Source organism: Oryctolagus cuniculus, chromosome 11 (genome assembly GCF_051225735.1).
Source record: "Oryctolagus cuniculus isolate XC-2025 breed Fujian yellow rabbit chromosome 11, ASM5122573v1, whole genome shotgun sequence".
In the NCBI taxonomy this organism is placed as follows: domain Eukaryota; kingdom Metazoa; phylum Chordata; class Mammalia; order Lagomorpha; family Leporidae; genus Oryctolagus; species Oryctolagus cuniculus.
Window position 1 is genome coordinate 92,300,180 of NC_142877.1, and position 22,985 is coordinate 92,323,164.

Below are 22,985 nucleotides of genomic sequence, written 5' to 3' on the forward strand. Positions count from 1 at the left end.
TTTAATGTGCAAATGAGTTAAATTGAGATGTTGTCAAAATGCAGATTTTAATTCACCATGGGCCAAAAGGCCAACATTTTTTTTTTATTAAATTAATGAGAGGCAGATATATAGATAGATGGATAGACAGACAAAGTCCACCCACTGGCTGACTCTCCCAAAATGTATGCAACAGCCAGGCCTATGCTAGGCTGATGCCAGGTGCTGGAAATTCAATTCTGGTTCCCTGTGCGGTGCCAAAAATCCAACTACTTCAGCCATTTCCTACTACCAACGAGGGGCTACAATATAAACAAATTGGTAATTAGATCATGGACTTGAACCCAGGCATGTCAATATGGGACAGGGGTGCCTTAACTACTGGGCCAAACACCTGCCCCTGGACACTGCATTTCTAACAAACTAAGTGGATGCTGATGGTCCACAACGCATACTAGGAAAAGCAGCATCTATTCATTTTGTTTTGACACTCTTACCCAATTTCTCCATATGTTTGGACCTTTGTTCCTTAATTTGACAAAGAGCAGCAAATATAGTTTCAATTTATTTATTAGTTGTTTTCCCCTTCCCCTTTAGTACAACGTTAAATGTTTTATATTTGGCACGTTAACAATGCTTGTGCTAAATATACTATTATAAATCATCCTTAGTGCTGTATTGTCAAGTCTGACAAATCACATTTAATACACGCGGATGTTTAGCAAGCATCCCAACTGTCCTTAATTTACAAAGCAAACAGATAACTGTCCTTGATAACTCCAGCAGCAAACAGGTATGAAGTAGAATATTATTTGGGCATCAGGCAGCAAACTTGATAAGAGACTTTGAATAGCTAAAGCAATCTTACACAACAAAAACAAAACCAGACACATCACAATATCAGATTTCAAAACATACTACAGGGCAGTTATAATAAAAACACCCTGGTACTGGCAAAAAACAAAAACAAAAACAAAAACAAACAAAAAATGTATAGGCCAACAGAACAGAATAGAAACTCCAGAAATCAATCCATCTATCTACAACCAACTTATCATTGACAAAGGGGCTAAAAATCAATCCCTGGAGCAAGGGCAGTCTCTTCAACAAAAGGCACTGGGAAAACTGCATCTTCACATGCAGAAGTATGAAACCAGACACCTACTGTACACTTTACATAAAAATCCACTCAAAATGGATGAAAAACCTAATTCTATGGCCTGATACCTTCAAATTAGTTCAGAACACTGGGGAAACTCTGTAAGACATCAGCATAGGCAAAAACTTTGGAAAAGACCCCAGAAGCACAGGCAAGCAAAGCCAAAATTGACAAGTAGGATTATATCAAATTGAGAAGCTTCTGCACTGCAAAATTACTCAGGAAAGTGAAGAGACAACTGACAGAATGGGAGAAACTATTTGTAAACTATGCAACTGATATAGGGTTAATATCTGGAACCTGTAAACAGCTCAAGAAATTCAACAACAACAAAACAAACAATCCAGTCCTGGGCAAAGTACTTTAACAGGCATTTTTCAAGAGGAAAGTCAAATGGCAGACACTTAAAACGCTCAGGATCACTAACCATCAGGGAAATGTAAATCAAAACCACAATGAGGTTCACCTTGCTCCAGTCAGAAAGGCTCTCATATAGAAATCAACAAATGCTGGGAGGAATGGGAAAAAGGTACCCTAACCGCTGTTGGTGGGAATGTAAACTGGTATAGCCACTGTGGAAGACAATATGGAGATACTTTCAAAATCTGAATATTGACCTATCATATAACTCAGCCATCCCACTCCTGGGAATTCACCAAAAGGAAAAGAAATCAGCATTGAAAGAGTTATCTCTACACCCATGTTTATTATTACAGCTAAATTCACAATAGCTTAAGATATGGAATCAACCCAGATGTCCATCAACTAAAGACTGAATAAAGAAATTATGGTACATATAAAACTATGGTGGTTAAAAAAATATAAAATCCTGTTGCTTGCAATAAAATGGATGCATTTGGAAACCATTATACTTAATGAAATAAGCCAGCCCCAAAAAGACAAACATCGTATGTTTTCCCTGATCTGTGGTAATTAGTAGAGTACCTAGGGACTGGAGCTGTGGCGTAGTAGGTAAAGCTGCTGCCTGCAGTGCTGGCATCCCATATGGGCGCCAGTTAAGAGTCCCAGCTGCTCCACTTCCTATCCAGCTCTCTGCTATGGCATGAGAAAGTAGAAGATGGCTCAAGTCCTTAAGCCCCTACACCCAAGAGGGAGACCCAGAAGATGCTCCTGGCTTTGGATCTGTGCAGCTCTGGCTGTTGCAGCCAATTGAGGAGTAAACCAGAGGGTGAAGACTCCCTCTCCCTCTCCTTTCTCTGTGGAACTCTGACTTTCAAATGAATAAATAAATCATTAAAAAAAAGAGTACCTAAAAGGTAATTTATAGAGGTGAAATTGACACTTTTCAGATTCAGTGATTTTTAACAGCCCTTGTCTCAACTGTTGAGGAACAGCATTTTTATTTTCATACTATTTAGTGCAGAATTTATCCTATGAGGATAAAGCTAATTGAAATAGATCTTTATAAAAAAAAAGAAGAATGGGGTTAGAGGAGGGAGGAGGAAGAAGGTTGGGAGTATGGGCTGAGGGTAGGGTGGGAAGTATCACTGTGTTCTTAATCTGTATACAGTAAACACATGAAATCTGTATACCTTAAATAAAATTTAAAAACAATAACAAAAAACCCATCAGGCCAGGTACAGAAGGGAGCAGTGAGTTGTGTGAATCACTGGAGCAATGGATTGAGCCTGAGGGGGAGACTGTGAAAAGCTCAGTTTATAACCAGTCAGTCAGAAGCACAGGCAAAGTTACCTAGGGCTTGTGACAGGTAACTGATGTGAGAATGGGGACAAGCTTAGGGACAGACAGAGCCCTCAGTCAGTGGGACCTGACACTATTTCCAGGTAGTGTCAGAAGCGAGTTGAATTCAAGGACATCCAGTTGGTGTTCACTGTAGAATTTATTGCTAGATTCTTGGTGATGAGAATTCTTCATATAGGGATAGCAGAAGTCTTCTGTGTTAATTGTTGTAGGTTGAGAATAGAGGAAATATGGTTTCAGAAAAATACATTAAGGTACCAAATGACTTCAAGAGCATAACTCCTTCAAAACCATACATTTTTCTAAAACTGTACCATCTTTTTTGACAACAAAGAATTAATAAGATTATTGCTCAAAACATGGTATACAAATTGGTGGCTCTAAATGTGTAAGATAATTAATTATTAGCTTAAATATATCTACAAAGGATTGCCTGTTTTTGAAATTTATATTCATTATTACTTCTACTGTGTGTTTAGTTTGAATAACTACAATGGTAAGGTGAAAGATACTCTGCAACACTAAAGAAAATTGTAGGCTGTTTTCCAAAGTCGGGTGCTTACATATTAAATTTTCTCAAATGCTCATCCATTTTAACGTGCAACATTTTCATTATTTAGAACAGAGTTTGACAAACTTTTTCTATAAAGGATCACACAATCTCTACCATAACTCAACTCTGCCTTTACAGTGCAAAAACTGTGAATGAACACAGCTTTATTCTAATAAAAATTAGGCAAAAGGACAGATTTGGAGCATAAGCTATAGTTTGCTAGAAGAACAAATTTTCTTTCTGCTTTTCAGGAAGGCTTAGCTACTTACTTAGTAAGATAATCCACTAATAGTGAAGACATATTAGAATAGTATAATTTATAAGAAAGAAAAACTACAGAATGCTTTCTCTAGTGATCTTAAGAAGGAGTAAAGAGCTGACTAAGGAAAAAGATGTTCTCTTCAGAGATATTTCCAGTTTAGTGTTTGACAAAGTTGAGCTGGGTTACTGTTTCTTTTATTTAGCAAAGCAAAGATTCTGAGTCAAAGAAACTGAATATTCACAGATATTTCTAAGCCTATATTAGGTCAGAAATGATAGCAAGAAAATTAAACCTTTCATTGAACACGTTAACACTCTTAATTCTGTGTACTGGCTGAGGTCTTGTCCTATCCAAGACAATTCTCTATCAGCAAGGTTGAATGAAATTTAAAGTAACAGAAATATATTTACAGTAAACATCTCAAAACTTGATAAAGCAATAATCACAGACGTGGCTTTGCCACTCTCTTAAGTATTTACCTCCGAAGTTTAAACTAGTTCCCTAGCCACATGAGCCCAGTAACTCAAGAGGTTTCATATGTAGCTTTGCCAGGGAGAAGAGTGTGTCTTAAAACAGACTCTGTGATATAAAACCTGGAAAATTAGACTGAGAAATATAGTAAATAAAGTATCCCTACACTGAAATCAAGCAACCAAAACCAAAAACAAACCAACCAACCAAAGGAAGGAAAATAAAGTCAATAAAGTTTGGGTTAAAATGGCTACCCGTACTGCGTACCTGAAGTTACCAACTTGCTTTCCAAACCGGACAAGATAAAGAGTTAAAATGCTAAATTTATTTTTAGCTTTAAAAATGCGATTTCCTTGTTCTGTTAGCTCGGTTTCAAATCACATGCTTCTGGGACCATGCAGTATTAACATGTTTAAAGGCATATACTCAAAAATTTATAGTAGTTTCAGAAATTCTAAGCTACAATTTTATTCCCCATATTAATTATAACTAAAAATTAACAGAGATAAGCTCACAGATTTCATATCTAATCTTTGGTTGCAATTGCTCCACCTGTTATTTAGCCCTCTAAGAAATAAAACAACAAAGACAACACTTTGAGGTCTCAATCCACTTTACGAAAAGAAAGCTTTATGAAAAGCCTGAACAATGAATTCAAACATTAAGGAGAAAATGAGAAACGTTAGGTGTGTGAAGTAGGAAATGTTAATTTCATGCACTTAGGAACACACACTCACACCCCACAGTAGTAGAAGCAGTAGAAGAGGAAAACACTACATGTGTAGGGGTAGAAATATTTGTTACATCATGATGCTGGCTGGCGATGGAGGGTTGCCGCCTTAGAGCCCCCTGAATGGAACTTCCACTCTGGAAAGCATTCACTACATCCATCTGCAAGGAATCAGAGATTGTGACAGCTTGCTCAGCAAGAGAGAGAGAGAACAAGAGAAAGGACCATTCCATCTATCAACATATAAAAAGTAAAGAAAAAGGCACTTTTTAATAGAGCAGATAAATAGGCAAAGGTAGCATTTTGAGATGAAGGGGTTGGGGGAGGAGCTAGGAAAAAAAGAGCTTAGGGGCATATAGACACATTCTTTCGTAATCAGTTAAAAGTTTCACTCATTCCAGACACCAGAACTATTTTCTAAAAACAATAAATTTTGAGGGTTGGGAAGGCAAGAAAGGAAGTTAAGGAGCACACACAAACCTCCTCCCCAGGTTCAAAAGCTCCCATGGTTTCTCCTACCTCTCTACCAGGCCCATACCTGTGTTTGGATTCTGTTCAGACCTCTAAACCACAAGATCTGGCCACGCCGCAACTCCCTTTCAGCGTGATCAATTTCTTCAACATCCTCTGCTAATTCTTCCTCAGGTATTTCTTCCTTCTGTGTTCCATGACCAGCTTCTTTTAGGAATTTTAAACGGCTAGTAGGAATTGTTGAAATAAGCTACAACACAGGGGAAAGAACTTAGAAACGAATCCTATCAAGAAGTTAAACTGATCAACTTTATACAAAAGGCATCCAACTATGTTTACCAATCTTTCTCTCCCAGAACAACAAAAAAAATTCTTCTCTGAGCTACAAGATTCAAGTTGGAAGGGTAAAAAGTTTTCCTAAATGGAAATTAATCTGATTATATTTTCACATTATAATTAGAACACTCAAGACAATAAATTGTACAACGATACTCTTATAAATGTATCTACTTGAACTCTATTTCAAAGAAAATAAAAATGGCAAGTGGCATTACTGGAACACAAAACAAGTGTATATTTTGTTAGTGCTGTTAAGAATTCAATGAGAAAAACATGCAAATTAAATTATCAAGGTTACACTGAGAATGGTTTTAGAGAGTAATTTTAAAAATAAAATATAAAAAATAACTATTTAAAACTGAATGAACATTGACTGATAATGACACCCAATAGCAACAACATGTCCCAGAAAATGTAAAGGGTGCAAAGGAAAATCAATAAATTGTATTTTAGTGTTAGCAGTTGTTCCCTAAGGAAACTGGGTTTATTAGGGGAAAACAAGCATGTAGTCTGATATCGAACTGATACAGAACTTCTAGTTCAACCACCTCATTTCATAGAGGCAAAATAAGCTCAGACATATGGAGTGACTAAAAGTAGGTGTACTGGCCACCAAAGCCAGTGTTCTTCCTACAATCAACACACAACATTGGATCTGTGTGCTGTGTTGCATTTCCTCTTCCTGAAATAAGCCAGACTTTTTTTTGGAGGCTGTATTCTATCAGGAACATTATAAGTAGCAGGATAATCAAAAAAGGGATGTGGACCAAATGTAGAATCCTACTTGAAAGAAGATCTCAAAAAAACAAAAACAAAAACAAAAACAAAAAAAAAGAAGATCTCTATTAATGAGGTCTTCAAATGAGTGGGAAGAGAAACCCGCAACCTAGAAACACAATTCAGAAAAAAGTGAGAGAAAAAGCAGAAGATTGAGCTAAATGTAAGTAAAACGGAAGGTTTGGTTTGATTGCTTTACAAAAAATGACAATAAACTGGTTCACACAGGTTCTATTTCATAACATGTTAACATTCCTTTATGAAAATGTTAGTATATATTATCAGGTAGCTTTATAAGCAATGGTAACAGGCTTCTAATGCACATGCCATTATTACCACTTACCTTTAAAAAATGACATATATTGGCAAATAAGCTGACTATAGCAAAGAGGTATATCTCACTTTTCAGGTACTGTAGTTTTGTACACACCATTAAAACTATTCAGATTAATTAATTTAAAATGTGATTCCAGATACCAATACTTTTATGCAAACATTTACTAAATGAAATGCAAGATTTGTCTGGCTATACTTGTATCTTGGATTAAATTACATAGCTAAATGATGAAATAATTATGTTACTTTTATATACTGCTGTAAAGATTTTATCCTGAAAATGTAAAAATACATCACAGAATAAAAGATACAGGCATTAGCTTCCTATTATAAATACATATCCCCAGATTGTTTCTTGATCTAAATGGTAACTATTTAAAGAACTAATTTTAAAAAACACACACTAGATTTTTTTTAAAGTCATTTTAGGTTTTAACAAAAACTGAGATGTTTTACCTGGCCCCAGAGTAACGTTCCCATTCCTAGGAATATTGACCATAGCCACTGTTCTACTGAAAGTTCTGAACAACTGAAAGGTTTTCCACCAAACTGCACAATTATTATCTAGAGGAATAATCAAGAATAAATTTATTTAAATCTTTAAAACCTTAAAATTCATACACTTTAAAAAATACCCAAAATTATGTCCCTTAAAGTCAAGTTGAATAAATACCATTCCAATGAACTACAATAGACACAGCTGAAAATAACTGAAATAAGAAATAGTGAAATATCTGCCCCCAATTTTAAATGATGTGCTTCATGTCTCAATAATGCTTACTAAAAATTATTTTTAAAAATCTTGTGAGTATCTGTATATTGCTTCTAATATAATACCAAGTAACTTCATTCCATATTTAGCATTTAGTATAATTCCTTGAAACATTTAGGCCTTTCACAAATGATAGTATATTTTTGCAAAAAGAACATAGGTTATAGAAAAGTGAACAAAACTATTTTCTTTCTACACATAGCCAACAGCTATGAATGCACACTGAAAGGAAAGAAAGGAACCTGCGAAGTTTTATGAAATATGGGCTAACTCAGGTGGTGTGATCTCAGAAATTCACTTTCCTTTGTAAGGAATGCAGTCCAATGATGTGCATAAATAACACTCATAACATACAGCTTATGCTTCCCTTATTCTAAAAGACTTTACACTGAAATATTAAGAATTAAGTAACAATAACCACCCTGTTCTGAGTATGACAAGCTTTTCTTTTGATATGACAGTTAAGTAGTTGCCAAATATTAATTCCTTAAAAAAAGGTAATTACTCAACTAATTTTAGTTACTGTTTTCAAACTTTTTATAAAAAAACTTACAAATTCTATTCTTTGTAGTTTATTCCCCTATTTTTTGTTTACTTATTTGAGAGGTAGAATTATGGACAGAAAGAGGAAGAGACAGAGAGAAAGGTCTACTGACTCCCTCCCCAAATGGCCTACTGGCTAGAGTTGAGTCGATCTGAAGCCAGGAGCGAGGAGTTTCTTTGGGCTTCCCATGCAGGAAGCAAGGGCCCAAGCTCTTGGGTGGGCCATCTTCCACTGCTTGCCCAGGTCATAGCAAAGAGCTGGATTGGACTAGAACTAGCTGGGACTAGAACTAGCGCCCATAAGGGAAGCCGGCACATCAGATGGAGGATGAACTTGCTGTGACACAGCGCAAGCCCTGTAGTTTATGCTTTACTCCAGTTCAAGTAACATGTATTTGTCAATCCCACTGTATTTTTTTTAAACTGACACATGGAAAACTATATATACTTAGGGGATACCAAGTGATGATTTGATACATATATCCACTATATATTGTCCCTATCTTATCTCCTTAAACATTTATCGTTTCTTTGTGCTAAAAACGTTAAAAATCCTGTTTCTAATGTTTTTTGAAATACTGCTATTTATATATTTTATCTATATTATTTATTTTATATATTTAATATTATTGCTATTTATAGTCACCCCATTGTGCAACAGAATACCGGATTTCTTCAATCTAACTATACTTTAATGTCAAGATTGTTTGTATACTGATTACCAGGAATTCTATCCTTGCAGCTGAGTCTTGAACTAGCACTCCAATAAGGGATGCAGGATTGCAAGAGATAGCTTAACTTGTTGTGCCAGAATGCTGGCCCCTTGATTGTACACTTGTATACAAATTGCTAACTGGTTTGTTGATACTACATTCAATCAGAGAAAAACTGATTTGACAACCAGGTATGAACTTAACAGAGATATAAAACTGCAATAACGTTCTTGTGTATGTAAACCAAGAAAATAAAAGTATGAAAAAATCAATATATATACATTTTTTGTAATTTACATTTTATCCTTTTTTGGTATTGTGAAGGATGTTTAGTTTTTAAAATTTCAATATTTGGCAGCTACTTAACTGTCATATCCTGATCTAGCTTCATAAAAAATAATGTTTACTTTTAGAGTTGAAAGAAAAAAAATTATTTAGATGTGGCATTAGCATCTAAGAACAAGAAAGCCAAAGTTTCCATGTTCTTTAAACAGCACCTTAGATGAGCATGCTACTGCGGGATATCAAAGCAATACAGAGAAGCCAACCAGCTGCCTCCTCCTCCCCGCCACAGCCACCAGCTATCAAGTCAATTCTCAAAAGTCTACCTTTTTACGTACTATCTCCCATATAATAAATTTGAAACTACCTTTTCCAGTTACCCACCTGTACCACAAAAGTGCCTAAAACAATAGTGCAGAAGATGGCATTATTAAAGATTCCTTCAAACACATTCCTTTCACCATGAATTTTCCGGGCATTTATTTCATTGAAAAGTTGCATCAGCACAAAGGTATTAAAAACAATGGTATAATGTTCTGAAGGAGGAGCATGCAAAGGAGCATTTCTTCCACTATCAATATCAAAAAACTTTTCTCCTGAAAAAATAAAATATTACTATTTTGTAATTATCACACTAAGAAACAACATTTCAAGGAAGTATTTAATATTAAAACTTGGCCAGACTCTCCATTTGATCTGGAATGACAGCATAAAAAAGGTAGAAGGGACTTGAGATTATCTATTACAATTCTCTTCCTTAACAGAAGAGCAAACAAACCCTCCCCCAAACTATGGTGCTTGTACAAGATTACATATCTAAGTTAGTGGCAGAGCCGGTCTAAGAAATCAACTCTTTCATTTTCTCCCCACAATCTGTCATCCTGCCTCCCAAACTTCACTAATCACCCACTGAAAAAGAGGAGAAAGTTAAGATAAATGAAAATCAGGACCAGAACTTAGGTCCTTTAAGTTTTGCTAACATTAACACACCTTGGATAATAATAGCTCACAACATATAACTGAAGCTTTATTAGACACTGAATTCTTACCAGCAAACAAGAGTGTAAAGACTACTACAAGTTGATAGAATGCATGACCCAAGATATTCTTCATCATCGTGCGTGAGATGAGAGGCTTATTTCTACCATAAGGTTTCCGAAGCAAGAGGGATTCGGTGGGCGGTTCCGTTGCCAGAGCCAGGGAGGCAAGCGTATCCATTATGAGATTTACCCAGAGCATCTGTACAGCCTTAAGTGGTGAATCCTAGAAAAGATATGTTTCCTAATAGACATTCACAGCTATTCAGGGACTCAGCAATTCTCAGGAAGCCTTTAGGATTTAAAAACTTAAGGAACAGAACAGGACCACAGTTTTACACTAATTAACTGAAAACATTATACTTCAGCTTATTTAAGTTCATTTACAGGGCAGTATATACACATTTCTGCTATAAAATAAACAAGTTTTTAATAAGCAAATTGTCACCTACTTGAGTAATACAAGCGCCTGTGAAAGCAACAATCACTGCTACTACATTAACAGTAAGCTGGAACTGAAGGAATTTTGAGATGCTGTCATAGACATTTCGTCCCCACATAACTGCTTTCACAATACTTGTAAAGTTGTCATCTGTGAGAATAATATCAGATGCTTCTTTAGCTACATCAGTTCCAGCAATACCCTGTTAAAAGAAATTCTGTGAATCAGACTACATGCTTAAAAAATTTTTCAAAAGGATAATGCACAATACACACTATCTTTCCCATTATATTTTATAAATACTGACTCAAATTTATGTTACAAGAAAGTAATATAGTTATTTTAAGATCTCATGGATATTCTGAGGCAATAGATATCAAAAACAAAGAATGAAACATTGAAAATAAACTTCATGTTGGGTAAAAAAAAATAGAGGAATGAACAAAGGTTCTAAGTTCCTTCCAAAAGTCATAGAAAAAGATATATTCAGCACTAGCTACTCACAAAGGGGAAGGAGATTCTGCAAGAAAAACTTAGAGGCTGGGAGTAACTCAGTAGACCCAAGAAAGCTCATACTAAGTTAAGGACTGGTAGGGGAAACAGAAAAGTAGTCTTTGTTGCCCTACAGAACTGTCAGAAGGTTCAGGTCTTGGTAGTACCAGGAAGCAATGGAAAGGGTGTGAAGGTGGGAATAAAAACAGGAGGATCTCTTGAAAGCCTACCAAAGGCACAGAAGAAGCACTCAAGCTAACAACAAAGTTATTCGTCCCAACAGAAGACTGGGATAGATTAATAGAAACAGTGAATGGCAGCTAAATGCAACATATGAATTTCATAAACATAATACTAAATAAAAGAAGATGGACTCAACATATAATTCTTATATAAAAGTTCAAAAATGGGAAAAGCAGTATCTTCAGGATACTGGTTATATTTGTAGAGAGATGGGGATGTAATTAGAAGGGAATATGATTGGCATTTCTGAAGTTTTATGATAATCCAAGTGTGTTCACTCACAATTTGGGAAATTAATTAATACTAAGTACCTACAAAATTTTAAAAAGTAAAATAGCAAAAGAAAAGTAACACAAAGGCAGCAAGTAAAAAATGACAATTTACATGGAATACACAAAGTTGTGTAAAGAGAGAAAACTACAATAGAACACATGGCTCAGCATTCACAGTCATAATAAGGACTGAATATTGATGTAACCAGAATCATATAACCATGATATCACCCTACTGGGTGATAATGGGACAAGTAGTAAGCATGACTATGTACGTGGAATGAAGGCAGCAAATGTGCCTTTGAAAACCAAAATATCAAGTTGTCATCTTTAATGAAAAGTCAATAGCTAATGCTGTATATTAAAAAAGCAAAAACAAAAGAGCACTAAAATAATGTAATTTAGAAGTAAAGAATTATACAACTAAGAGAAAGAATGAGCTAACAGAGCTGGTTTCCTCTGAAGAGACAAAAATGGGGTGGAACAATGTGGTAGGGGGTTTTAGTATTAGGTTTTATAGAAGGACTTGACTTTTAAAATGGTTTGCAAAGATTGTTCTGATAAACACAAAAAGTTCAAATGAAAATTCTATTATTCAATGAACAATCCGCACTTACACTTTTGTTCTCCAGCTCTTAATCTGAATATTTTACTTATAATACACATTATATTTAACACATCTAAGAACTCCTATCTTAGCTTATCACCCTGGTCTGCGTTCCATAATGGTCTATCAAGTTAATTTAGCCTGGAGCCCTGTTTTCTTGCTGTTTCCTCTTAGTAATTTTCTACTCACTGACGCACACCCCTGCTTCTTGCTTATAAATCCTGATAGGACCTTGTTGGAGTCAGGGTAGAACCCAAACTCTCTTCCCCATTGCAAAGACTATTTATATAGAGATCTCTATGCCTACTATATTATGCATCCCTTCACCTGCTGAATATCCTGTCTTGCTATCTTTAACACATGGTATTTTCCTTAATGGATATAATAAAAAATGAATTATAATAATGAATATAATAAAAAACTTTAAATGTACCATGAAGGTTTGAAATATAAAGTAATTCTATGAGAAATGATTAAATGGAAAACCTACAGAACCATGTTGTAAGCATTTTACTTAGAGTCCTCTGTAGGTCTTACTTTGCTGTTATAAATTTTTATCTATTTACTTGAAAGGCAGAATGACAGAGAAAGAGAGACTGGTTCACCCTTCAAACATCCACAACCAGCAGGGTTGGTCCAAGCCAAAGCTAGGAAGCCAGTACTCGACTCAGCTCTCCCACATGGGTGGTAGGAACCCAAATAACTTGGTCCATCACCTGCTGCCTCCCAGGCGTATTAGCAGGAAGCTGGATCAGATGGATGTGGATGGATCCATCCATCTACAGTAACTCTTCTCTAAAGGAGAACTGATGGGCTGTGAAGGTCACAACAATGTTTCTGAAATTCTGCACCCGTGCTACTTTCTTTTCAATTCCTCTTCTCCACCCTTCTCTGACTTTCAGCCTGCAGAGAACTGGTTTCTGGAGTCATTTTATTACAGGACATATTTAGGGATCAACTGCTGAAATATGTTACTAACCTTATGCATTTCAACATTGCCATTTCATTATGTTGGATAATATATATGTTTATGGGTAATAAGTAATAAAGTTTTAGAGGACCTTTTTAAAAAAAAAAAAAAAAGAATATGCCCTTCTCTCTTCCTATTGAAATTAAGCTCAAAAATACCACTTCTGCCTGAAAACTAATTGACATATTTAGAAAGTACTAATGAAAAGCAATTTTTCCTGGGTACCTAAAAACATCCCTAAGATAAATAATTTTGTTTTTAAGTTTTAACTGACAAATGCACAAACCAAAGTAAAATTCAAGCTTGAGCAATAGTGATTTCAAGTCAAAGCTACTAAGTGTATTTCCTGTTTTTGAAATAAATTTAGATTTCTTGATGTTACCATTTTTAAAAGTGGTATAACTGTGGCTAAAACCTTCAGAGGTTAGAAATACACAACCTAGCCATCCTACTGCAGCTTTTTTTTTTTTTTTTGGCATTGCTATATTTACCATATTTATTTAAAACCCAAAGTATCCATCTTAAACTCAAATTTGGGGAAGAAAGCTTATTTTAAAATGCAGTCTACATATATGCCCTCCTGGTTAGTTGTCCAGATGAAAAGAGCAAAAAAAATCGAACTAGCCGGCGCTGTGGTGTAGCAGGCAAAGCCGCCACCTGCAGAGCCAGCATCCCTTATGTGCCAGTTCAAGTCTCAGCCGCTTCACTTCCAATCCAGCTCTCTGCTGTGGCCTAGGAAAGCAGTAGAAGATGGCCCACGTCCTTGGGCCCCTGCATCCACATAGGAGACCTGGAAGAAGCTTCTGGCTCCTGGCTTCGGATTGGTGCAGCTCCAACCATTGCAGCCAGTTGGGGAGTGAACCACTGGACAGAAGACATGTCTGTCTGTCTGTCTGTCTGTCTCTCTCTCTCTCTCTCTGCCTCTCCTTCTCTCTCTGTGTAACTCTGACTTTCAAATAAAAAAATAAATCTTTACCAAAAGAATCCCACTAAAAGTTCAAGAGAAGGAGCAATGAATGTTCCTGTGTTCCCAGTGAATGACCATGGAAAAGCTTTTAATTATTCCTCATCCCTCTCTGGCTACCTTTCACAAATCTTTACAAGTTCATACTGTTGCAGCTGCCGAACAAAAAAATCTGGGATGGGGTAGGGTATCTTTGGATTCACTGCTTTTGGCTGAGGGAAATTTACCCACATGATTTTCTTTTCCTCTCTCATTTTTGTTTAAAGTCTGCCACAATGGTGGTTCTTCTAAATCCAGATTTCAACAGCAAAATACCATGGTGCAGATAATTTATGCAAATAGCCGTGGGTACATAAGCTTTCATCTGAAGTCCTTAGGGCCAGATGGTGCTTCAGAAGTCAAAATTTCTCCCATTTTAAAATGATAATGATATCCCTTATATCACAAATTCTTCCCCAAGGGGCTAGTTAGCACACCATAAAAATACATTAATAGCTCTTTAAAGGCTGTTAATATTCACACTTAAGGGGACAAAGAGCCAAACATCAGTTCATAACAAGTACCGCAGCTAAACAAATCTACTACAAATTCAATTTTGAAACTTCAGTTTTTTGATAATTTTGGATTTGAGAATTTTGAATGTGGACCTGGCATTTTCCAAAAGTAGAATGAGATTAAAAGAAAATAAAATATTTAAGCTACATCTATATAAAATGATGACATTCAGTTACTCCTTAAGAAAACATTTGCAATTGAGTGGTAGATTCTAATTTAAAAATATGTAACTATTCTAAACCCATGTGCTGCATAAGACTGCATAAATTAGACTTATAAGACAATATAGGTTTACTGATTATCCTTCAAAATAATCTTGAAGGACAGTGTTTAAGATCAGTAGTAACTTATTCAATAAATACACAACCCAGCCAGTAAATTACATCTGAATACCTAAATAAGTAAGATCTTACCATTGCAAATCCAACATCCGCTTTCTTTAGTGCTGGGCCATCATTTGTACCATCACCAGTGACAGCTACTACCTGGCGCTGTTCTGAGACTGTGCTGTCAATTATACCTTAAATAAAAGTAAATATTTGTGCCATAAAACTCATTTTCTTTCATTAATAAGGTGACTTTACAGAATACTCTTCTTAGTTTTATAGACTCAAGGTTAAAAATAAACAGTTAAGCAGAAATCGAAACTGCTTATATGTTGACCAAGAACAAACTCCAGAAACGAAGGTTACATTAGGAGCAATATCCTCTTTAATCACTCAAGAAAAACAGTTTACCTAAGCTATCAAAAGGAAGTGTGTTTTGATTTTATTGGAAAGGATGGTATCCATTACTTAATCTAATAATTCAGTATCTACTAGGAGGCAAAACATACTTGTATTATCACGAAATTGTGAACTTGAACTAACTGTAATATCTACTCACCTTTCACTAGTGTATGTTTGTCAGTAGGGGATGATCTTGCAAGTACTCGCAGCTTTGGCCAAATCTTGTCTATCCGCTCTTGCTCAATCTACAAATTTTTACCAAAGTTAACAGGTGCCCAAACATAGTTTCCCAATTCCAAATTACCTATCTACTTTACTCATCAGTGGTTCTCAAAGTGTGGTAAACAGACCAATTCATGAGAAACTCCTGGGAACCTGGAAAAGCAAACTGTTGGGCACGAACCCAGGACTAGCCTATCAAATACCATGGGGGCGGGACTCAGCAAATGAGTATTGTAACAAGCTCCTCAGGTGATTCTGATACACACACACACTTGAGAACCATATTACATGTAAGACCAGTTTTTAGAAATCCCTCCATTTCCTCTAAAAATAGAACTTCTTTAACTTAGCCTAACAAAGTTCAGAGTTGAGAATCCTTAAAATATTCTCTCTACATATCTACCTTTCAAAACTCATCTACAATTACCCCTTCAAAATATTAATTATTCTTCTGAAATTAGCCCTAGACTCACAGCAGGAAAGAAATGCTCACTCCTTCAGGGCTAGTTTCTTTATCACTTACGTGTCCTTTGTTATCTCCTAGAATGCTAGTTTTTTGCTTCTTAAGGAATAGATGACATTTATTCATGTACAGTGCCTATATGAGCTTAGTGCATAGTCAAAATATATTTGTTAAATAAAATGACTATTACACTAAAATCCTATTAGCTAAAAACATACGTTTCTTTTTTCTTCTTACAAATTCCTTACCTCTCCTTTTTCATTTCGTATTCTTCTGTTAAAATCTTTACCTTCTAGGCATAGGAAATCTTCCCCTGGATGTAAAATACCACATTTTGTAGCAATAGCCCGAGCAGTATTAATATTATCACCAGTGACCATCCGCACAGTAATTCCAGCCCGCTGACATTTCTTTATTGCATCTGGCACCTGATTTAAAATGAAGAAAAAAAGTCCTATGATGGAAGAAAATTAGAATTTCCAGAGGGGGAAGGGGAGGAAGTCTCACTGAACAAATATGCATTATTTCACAGTCCCACCAAAAATGGTCATTTTAATTTCATCTGAAAATGCTCAATATTTCTTGAATAACTGCCAATAATCTCTTCTTTCCTAGTCCGCAGTCAGTCTTACTAGTAAGTTCAGCCTTCATTTTTAGTTGTCATCCTACTTTCTTTGTACTACTTATTTACAAAAAGCTTTTCAAAGCCTTTGCTCCCTGAGAACCATTAGCTAAGTCTTTTCTGGATGGCTTCCGGTTTTATTGCCCAGACCACACTATAGCAAATGTTAGTTCTTTAGAGCTATAGGTGGCTCTTATTTCCCCCAAAGGGTTACCTCATCTACTCCCACACCATCCATGTGCTATTGACTTTTAAAATCTATATCCTTCCCCGACAAGTCACTGAGAGCTGGATTCACAATTCTAGTTCAAAGAGGGATCATGAGGATTTGTATTACTAAAAGGAAGAACATATTCTCTAAATTTATCTGGAAACACCTAAGGGGCACCTGCACCTCCTTACCATCTCCCTTCTCTTTATAAACCCTAAGGGTCAATGCTTGTTGTCCAAGCTATCTTAAGGGCTTTCTAACTGGCACCCTTGCTTTTATGTTCTTCCTCCTTTAAAACATCAGACCCACTTAATGGTAGATGTTTTTATTAACTATCAATATACTTTCTTAAAATATATGATAAAATTCTCGGTATAACATATCACAATTCAGGCTAAATTTTTTCTGCTACACACATTGATGACAGTGAATAGTCTAAATATATCTCTGTACTTCTGCTACCTCAGTTTCCTTTGCTTAGAAGATCCTTTCCTTTTTCCTGCTCTTCTCTATAATCAGAAAATCCATACTGATCTTACTGTAGCAGAAGTTGTGAATTCAAATGCCTAAAGGGCCATGGCAGGAAGCATAGAATGAAGAAAGCATACAGAAAATGACAAATCCAGGATAAATGTCTATGAAAGATATTCAGCTCTAGTCTATTTTTGTCATGGTGGAATGAGAGCTCACTGTTAACAGACCTATGACTTCAAGAGAAAGCAGAAAACCAGATTTGTGTACAGTCTCAGGGTCACACACATACACACGGCTAAGGATAACCTGACTGGAGTCTCAAGGTAGCCTGCAAACTTTTTGTAACTTCTATTGTAAATCCAGTTTAAATTGAAGTTCTCTGGAGCTTTCTTGCCCTACCTCCCTTGAAAAACTATACATTATACCTATAGTACAGAGAGGTATTACCACTATTGGTTCACCTGAGTCCTGAGCAACCCAATGAGCTTTTTCAAGGTAAGAATCTTACCTCATTATTGAAACATCAATGTCTAGTATACTTCCTTTCATTAAACAAACAGGTTCCCCGCATATAATGGGAGTTCAGTGTTACAAAAGGACTATTAAAGTACTGAATTAAGTATCTTAGGAAAGAGTCACCAAGGGGACATTTTTCTTTTTTTAAAAAAAAATTATTTATTTGAAAGGCAGAGTTACAGAGACAAGACATTGGGGTGAGAGAGAGAGAGAGAGAGAATATCTCCCATTTGCTGGTTCACTACTCAATGGTCACAACGGTTAGGGCTGGGCCAGGCTAATGCCATGAGCTTCATCCAGGAATCCCATGTGGCTGCAGGGGCCCAAGTCCTTGTGCTAACTTCTGCTGCTTTCCCCAGAGCACAAGCAGGGAGCTGGCCTCTAAGTGCATCAGTCAAGCCTTCAACCCAGCACCCATATGGGATGTTGGTGTCGCAGGCAGCAGCCCAACTCACTACACCAGCTCAAGGGACATTTTTCAAGGGAGATATGTTCCAGACATGGTACCATGGATACTGCGTGTTAAGTAAACACATATCTGTAAATTTTAAGATTAGCTTCTATCTAGTCAACTCTGAGGGGACCATCACATGTATTCATTCAACTGACATTCCTTAAATGTGCTAGGTCCTAGCAATGACTGAGCAAGTTCAAATTCTGAAAAAACATCTACAGTTAAATTTGAAAACATTAGTCTGGGCCATAAATGTAATGCATCTCCTGATACTGATTATTTGGATAAGGAAACAATGAGTAGGAGGGGGAAACTGATCTGGGGTTAAAACTATGTTGCAAACAATGTTTAACAAAGCCAAACTAATATTTACTGCCCACTTATTTGAACTTAAAATTCACTAGCTGGGGATGGCACTGCTTGTTTCCCATATAGGCAATGGTTCAAGTCTTTGCTGTTCCACTTGCGATCCAATTCCCTGCTAATGTGCCTGGGAAAGCAGTGGAGAATGGCCCAAGTGTTTGGCCTCCTGTACCCACATGAGAGACCGGGATGAAGCTCCAAGCTCTGGCCTGGCTGAGCTCTGGCCGTTGGAGCCATTTGGGGAGTGAAACAAAGAACGGAACATCTCTCTCTCTGCTTCTGCCTCTCTCTCTCTCTCTTACTGTGCTTTTCAAATTAATTAATTTATTCAAAAAAATCACTAACTGGGGCCAGTGGGTTAACCTGCCACCTGTGATGCCAGCATCCCGTATGGGCTGTTCCACTTGCAATTAAGCTTCCTACTAACTACCTGGGAAAGTGGAGAAAGATGCTTCAAATGCTTCCCAGACCTGGCCATTATGGCCATCAGGAAAGTGAACCCTCAGAGGATAGAAGATCGTCTCTCTCTGTAACTCTGCCTTTCAAATACATAAATAAATCTTTTAAAAAAATTAAACTAATGACCTTCACCTTTACAAATAACTGAAGTAAGGCCAAGTATCTTGCTCAAGTACCTATGCATACACAAGAAAACTAGATTTGTTCTAGTTACCTAATCAACATTCCCTACCTCAAAACTGCACCGTTTGGAATACCTCTTAGGGTATTTTCATATACACTTTAGTATAGTATATGCATTTATATGTAGTACATTATATACATTTTAGTATAAAGGTACTCATCTCATTTTGTGATATTAAAAAAAAAGTCAAATTTTTTAAAGAGGTAAAACTCTCAATTAACCTCAATGCCAAAAACATAATGTTTTCCAGAAAACATAGGTTGTAGACATCCAGATTAGATTTTAGGCAACATATAAATCAATGCATAAAACCTTGAATGGTTTTCCTATCACCAAAGATTGGCTAACATCTGGCTGTTATTTCATAAGCATCTGAAACTCCAACACCCAAAACCCGAATTTATCCTGATCTCTTGACAAGCTGTTCCTTCTGATTGTCTTCATACACTGACAATACCCCCCAACACCCATCAAATATCCAAGTGAGAGACTAATTTTACTTCCTTTTTCAGACTTAACTGTGCTGCTACCTCACACTTCCTCCAGGCCTTTTAGTCACTTTGAGAACATGAGACGTAAGGCCCACCTGGCACTCATTTGGATAGCTCAGACACTACAATAATGTAAAAACAGTTAGTGACTTTGGGGCTGCCATTGTAGTGTAGCAGGTTAAGCCTCTACTTACAAGGCCAGTATCCCATATGGGTGCCAATTCATGTCCTTGGTGCTCCACTTCTGATACAGCTGCGGGCTAATGTGCCTGGGAAAGCAGCAGAAGATGGCCCAAGTGCTTGGGTCCCAGGAACCCACATGGGAGACGAGGATCTAGCTGTTGCAGCCATTGGGGGAGGGACCCAATGGATGGAAGATCTCCCTCTGTAACTCTGACTTTCAAATAAATAAATCAATCTTTAAAACAAAAATAAAACCAGTATGCTTAAACTATACTTAAATCTTCCATCCATTGGGTCCCTACCCCAATGGCTGCAAGATCTCCCTCTGTAACTCTGACTTTCAAGTAAATAAATCAATCTTTAAAACAAAAATAAAACCAGTATACTTAAACTAAACACATTTATTTCTAGGGGTCCATCTCCATTTACTTTAAAATTGCACCTTTCTTTCCATGTTCCCTGACACAAGTGTTGTGCAAACTGTGAACATTTCCTGCCAGCAACTGATTACTGCAGTAATATTACTGGTTTCCCTCTTCTATGCATTAATCTCTCTAATCCATTTTTTTTTTACAGAGTACCTAAAATAGTACTTTAAAACATAAATCATATAACTTTCCCAACCCGAATTTTAAAATAAAATTTGTAGGCTTTAAACTTTGCAAGGCCAAACCTCATCTCTTCTCACTTGGTATAATATCTGGCAAACAGTGAGAATTCAACAAGAAAAATGTTATTACTTTAGGTTGAAAGTTTGTGTTCTCTGTTCATAATACCATGTTTCATATACTTATCCAGCAATGCACTAACATCCTAGGTGTTTGCCCATATCCACCCAAATCAATGACTTCCTCAAGGCTAGGGACCAGATTTTCAAAGCTATTAATATCCCTGGTACTTAGGATACTATTTAGAACACAGAGACTGTTCAAAAAACCTTAATAAATGAGTAAGTTCATAGCAAACAAACCAAGAAAAATCTTAAAAGGACAAAAAGTAAAGTAATGTGGTAGCCACTAGCCAGATGTTTACATAAAACAGATCAGTCTTGCATTTCACTTGCCATATCAAGAACACTGTGGCCTTGCATAGCTGGTGGCTACTATACTAAACAATAAATAGAACCTTTCTATCATCACAGAAAGCTCTGTTGGACAGTAGTGCACTCAGGACTATGAAAACAATTCAATTCCTATCATGTATGATTTAATTTAAGATAAATATAAATTGAAAAACATAACAAATTCAGGGCATTGTTCTATGTGGGTTTTAGTGCTTGAAACACAAAAAAATCTCAAAAAGAGGCTAATTACAACCCACAAAAAGGTACCATATGCAACAAAAGAATCACAAACACCAAGAATTTTACTAGAAAACTGGTTACAGTTAATGCCTAGGTCCTCTATATGAAGAGATTCTGCACATGCAGAACACAGAATGTTTCACCACCTCAGGTCTCACAGGATCTTCAATCCCCACAACAGCAATGCATGTAAGGCCGGTGACAATATCATTTTCATTATCCCACTCTGGTTCTGGTTCTCCTGCTGGAAAATCTCTGAATGCAAGACATATGGTTCTCAAGCCTTCTGATGCCATCGGTTCAATCACAGTTTTTACAATATCATCACGGTCCCTTGGTCTGAATACTTTTGCCTCACCATTAGCACTCAAGATTTTGAAACACCTAAAAGGAAATGTTGAATCCAAACATCAATAAATAACAAAAATAATGGTTAATGCCAATTAAGTGAACTGGAAGGGCTAGAAATCATGGGATCTGATAATCTGGAAATTTCAAGAATTACGCATATTCACTTTTCACTCTGCAGTTTTGACCTGTGAGTTATAGTTCTCTCCCACTCCAATTACTCTAGAGACACTCTCTAAACCTCCCATTTTGGAAATACAATGTTTAAAACTTACACAAAGAATCCCTAGTGTCAAATGAGAATAAACTATCACCTGGCCATTTTGGTACAGAATTAGACATTGATTTTAATTAACACAAAAAAATCAACCTTCATCAATTCCTTACCTGAGAGGTTATTTCATCACTTACTGTTTTAACCATGAAAACAAAAACAAAAAAACAAAACAAAACGAAAAACAAAAAAACCTTACTGTTAAAAAAGCTTTCTATCAAAGAGAGATAATGCCAAAATAGCACTATTTACAGAGAAACTAAAAAACAAACTTTAAAAAATTATGTAGTAAATAAAAGTCATGCTGTACAGTTCCCTACATAAAGTTTGTTTTTCACAATAACTCTCTATACTTCTATCTCCAGGTGATATTACCTCCTGCCTTTTTTTTTTTAATTTTTATTTTTAATTTTTATTTTTTTGACAGGCAGAGTGGACAGTGAGAGAGAGAGAGACAGAGAGAAAGGTCTTCCTTTGCCGTTGGTTCACCCTCCAATGGCTGCTGCGGCCGGTACATTGTGGTCGGCGCACTTCGCTGATCTGAAGGCAGGAGCCAGGTACTTCTCCTGGTCTCCTATGGGGTGCAGGGCCCAAGCACTTGGGCCATCCTCCACTGCACTCCCTGGCCACAGCAGAGAGCTGGCCTGGAAGAGGGGCAACCGGGACAGAATCCGGCGCCCCGACCGGGACTAGAACCCGGTGTGCCGGCGCCGCAAGGCAGAGGATTAGCCTAGTAAGCTGCGGCGCCGGCCAACCTCCTGCTTTAATGGAGATGACGCCCGTATCCAAATCTGTTTTGAGTGTTTTTCCATCACTGCTGAGAAATTCCATCTAAATGCTGAGCCCATACCTTAACTTTATTGCATCAAAGTCTGCTAGTGGCCTCCTTACTGCCTATCTATTGGCAACCCCTGTATTTGAATTATGTTGATAATCATAAGAAATTTCACTTATCACCTATATATTATGAGCTCTTAAGTCCTACATAATTAGTCTACT

At 36.6% G+C, this 22,985-nt stretch overlaps 1 protein-coding gene across 1 annotated transcript in view; it reads right to left on the bottom strand.

The window, feature by feature from the left end:
- The window catches only part of ATP2B1 (ATPase plasma membrane Ca2+ transporting 1), a gene marked incomplete at its 5' end in the record, with an annotated part of 114,962 nt that overhangs the window by 2,572 nt on the left and 89,405 nt on the right, over positions 1 to 22,985 (bottom strand). Inside the window, 9 exon segments of the mRNA NM_001101719.1 lie at positions 5,415 to 5,597; positions 7,256 to 7,363; positions 9,494 to 9,705; positions 10,159 to 10,372; positions 10,599 to 10,790; positions 15,105 to 15,211; positions 15,577 to 15,664; positions 16,353 to 16,532; positions 21,511 to 21,748. Of these exon segments, the coding sequence (NP_001095189.1) occupies positions 5,415 to 5,597; positions 7,256 to 7,363; positions 9,494 to 9,705; positions 10,159 to 10,372; positions 10,599 to 10,790; positions 15,105 to 15,211; positions 15,577 to 15,664; positions 16,353 to 16,532; positions 21,511 to 21,748 (1,522 nt within the window).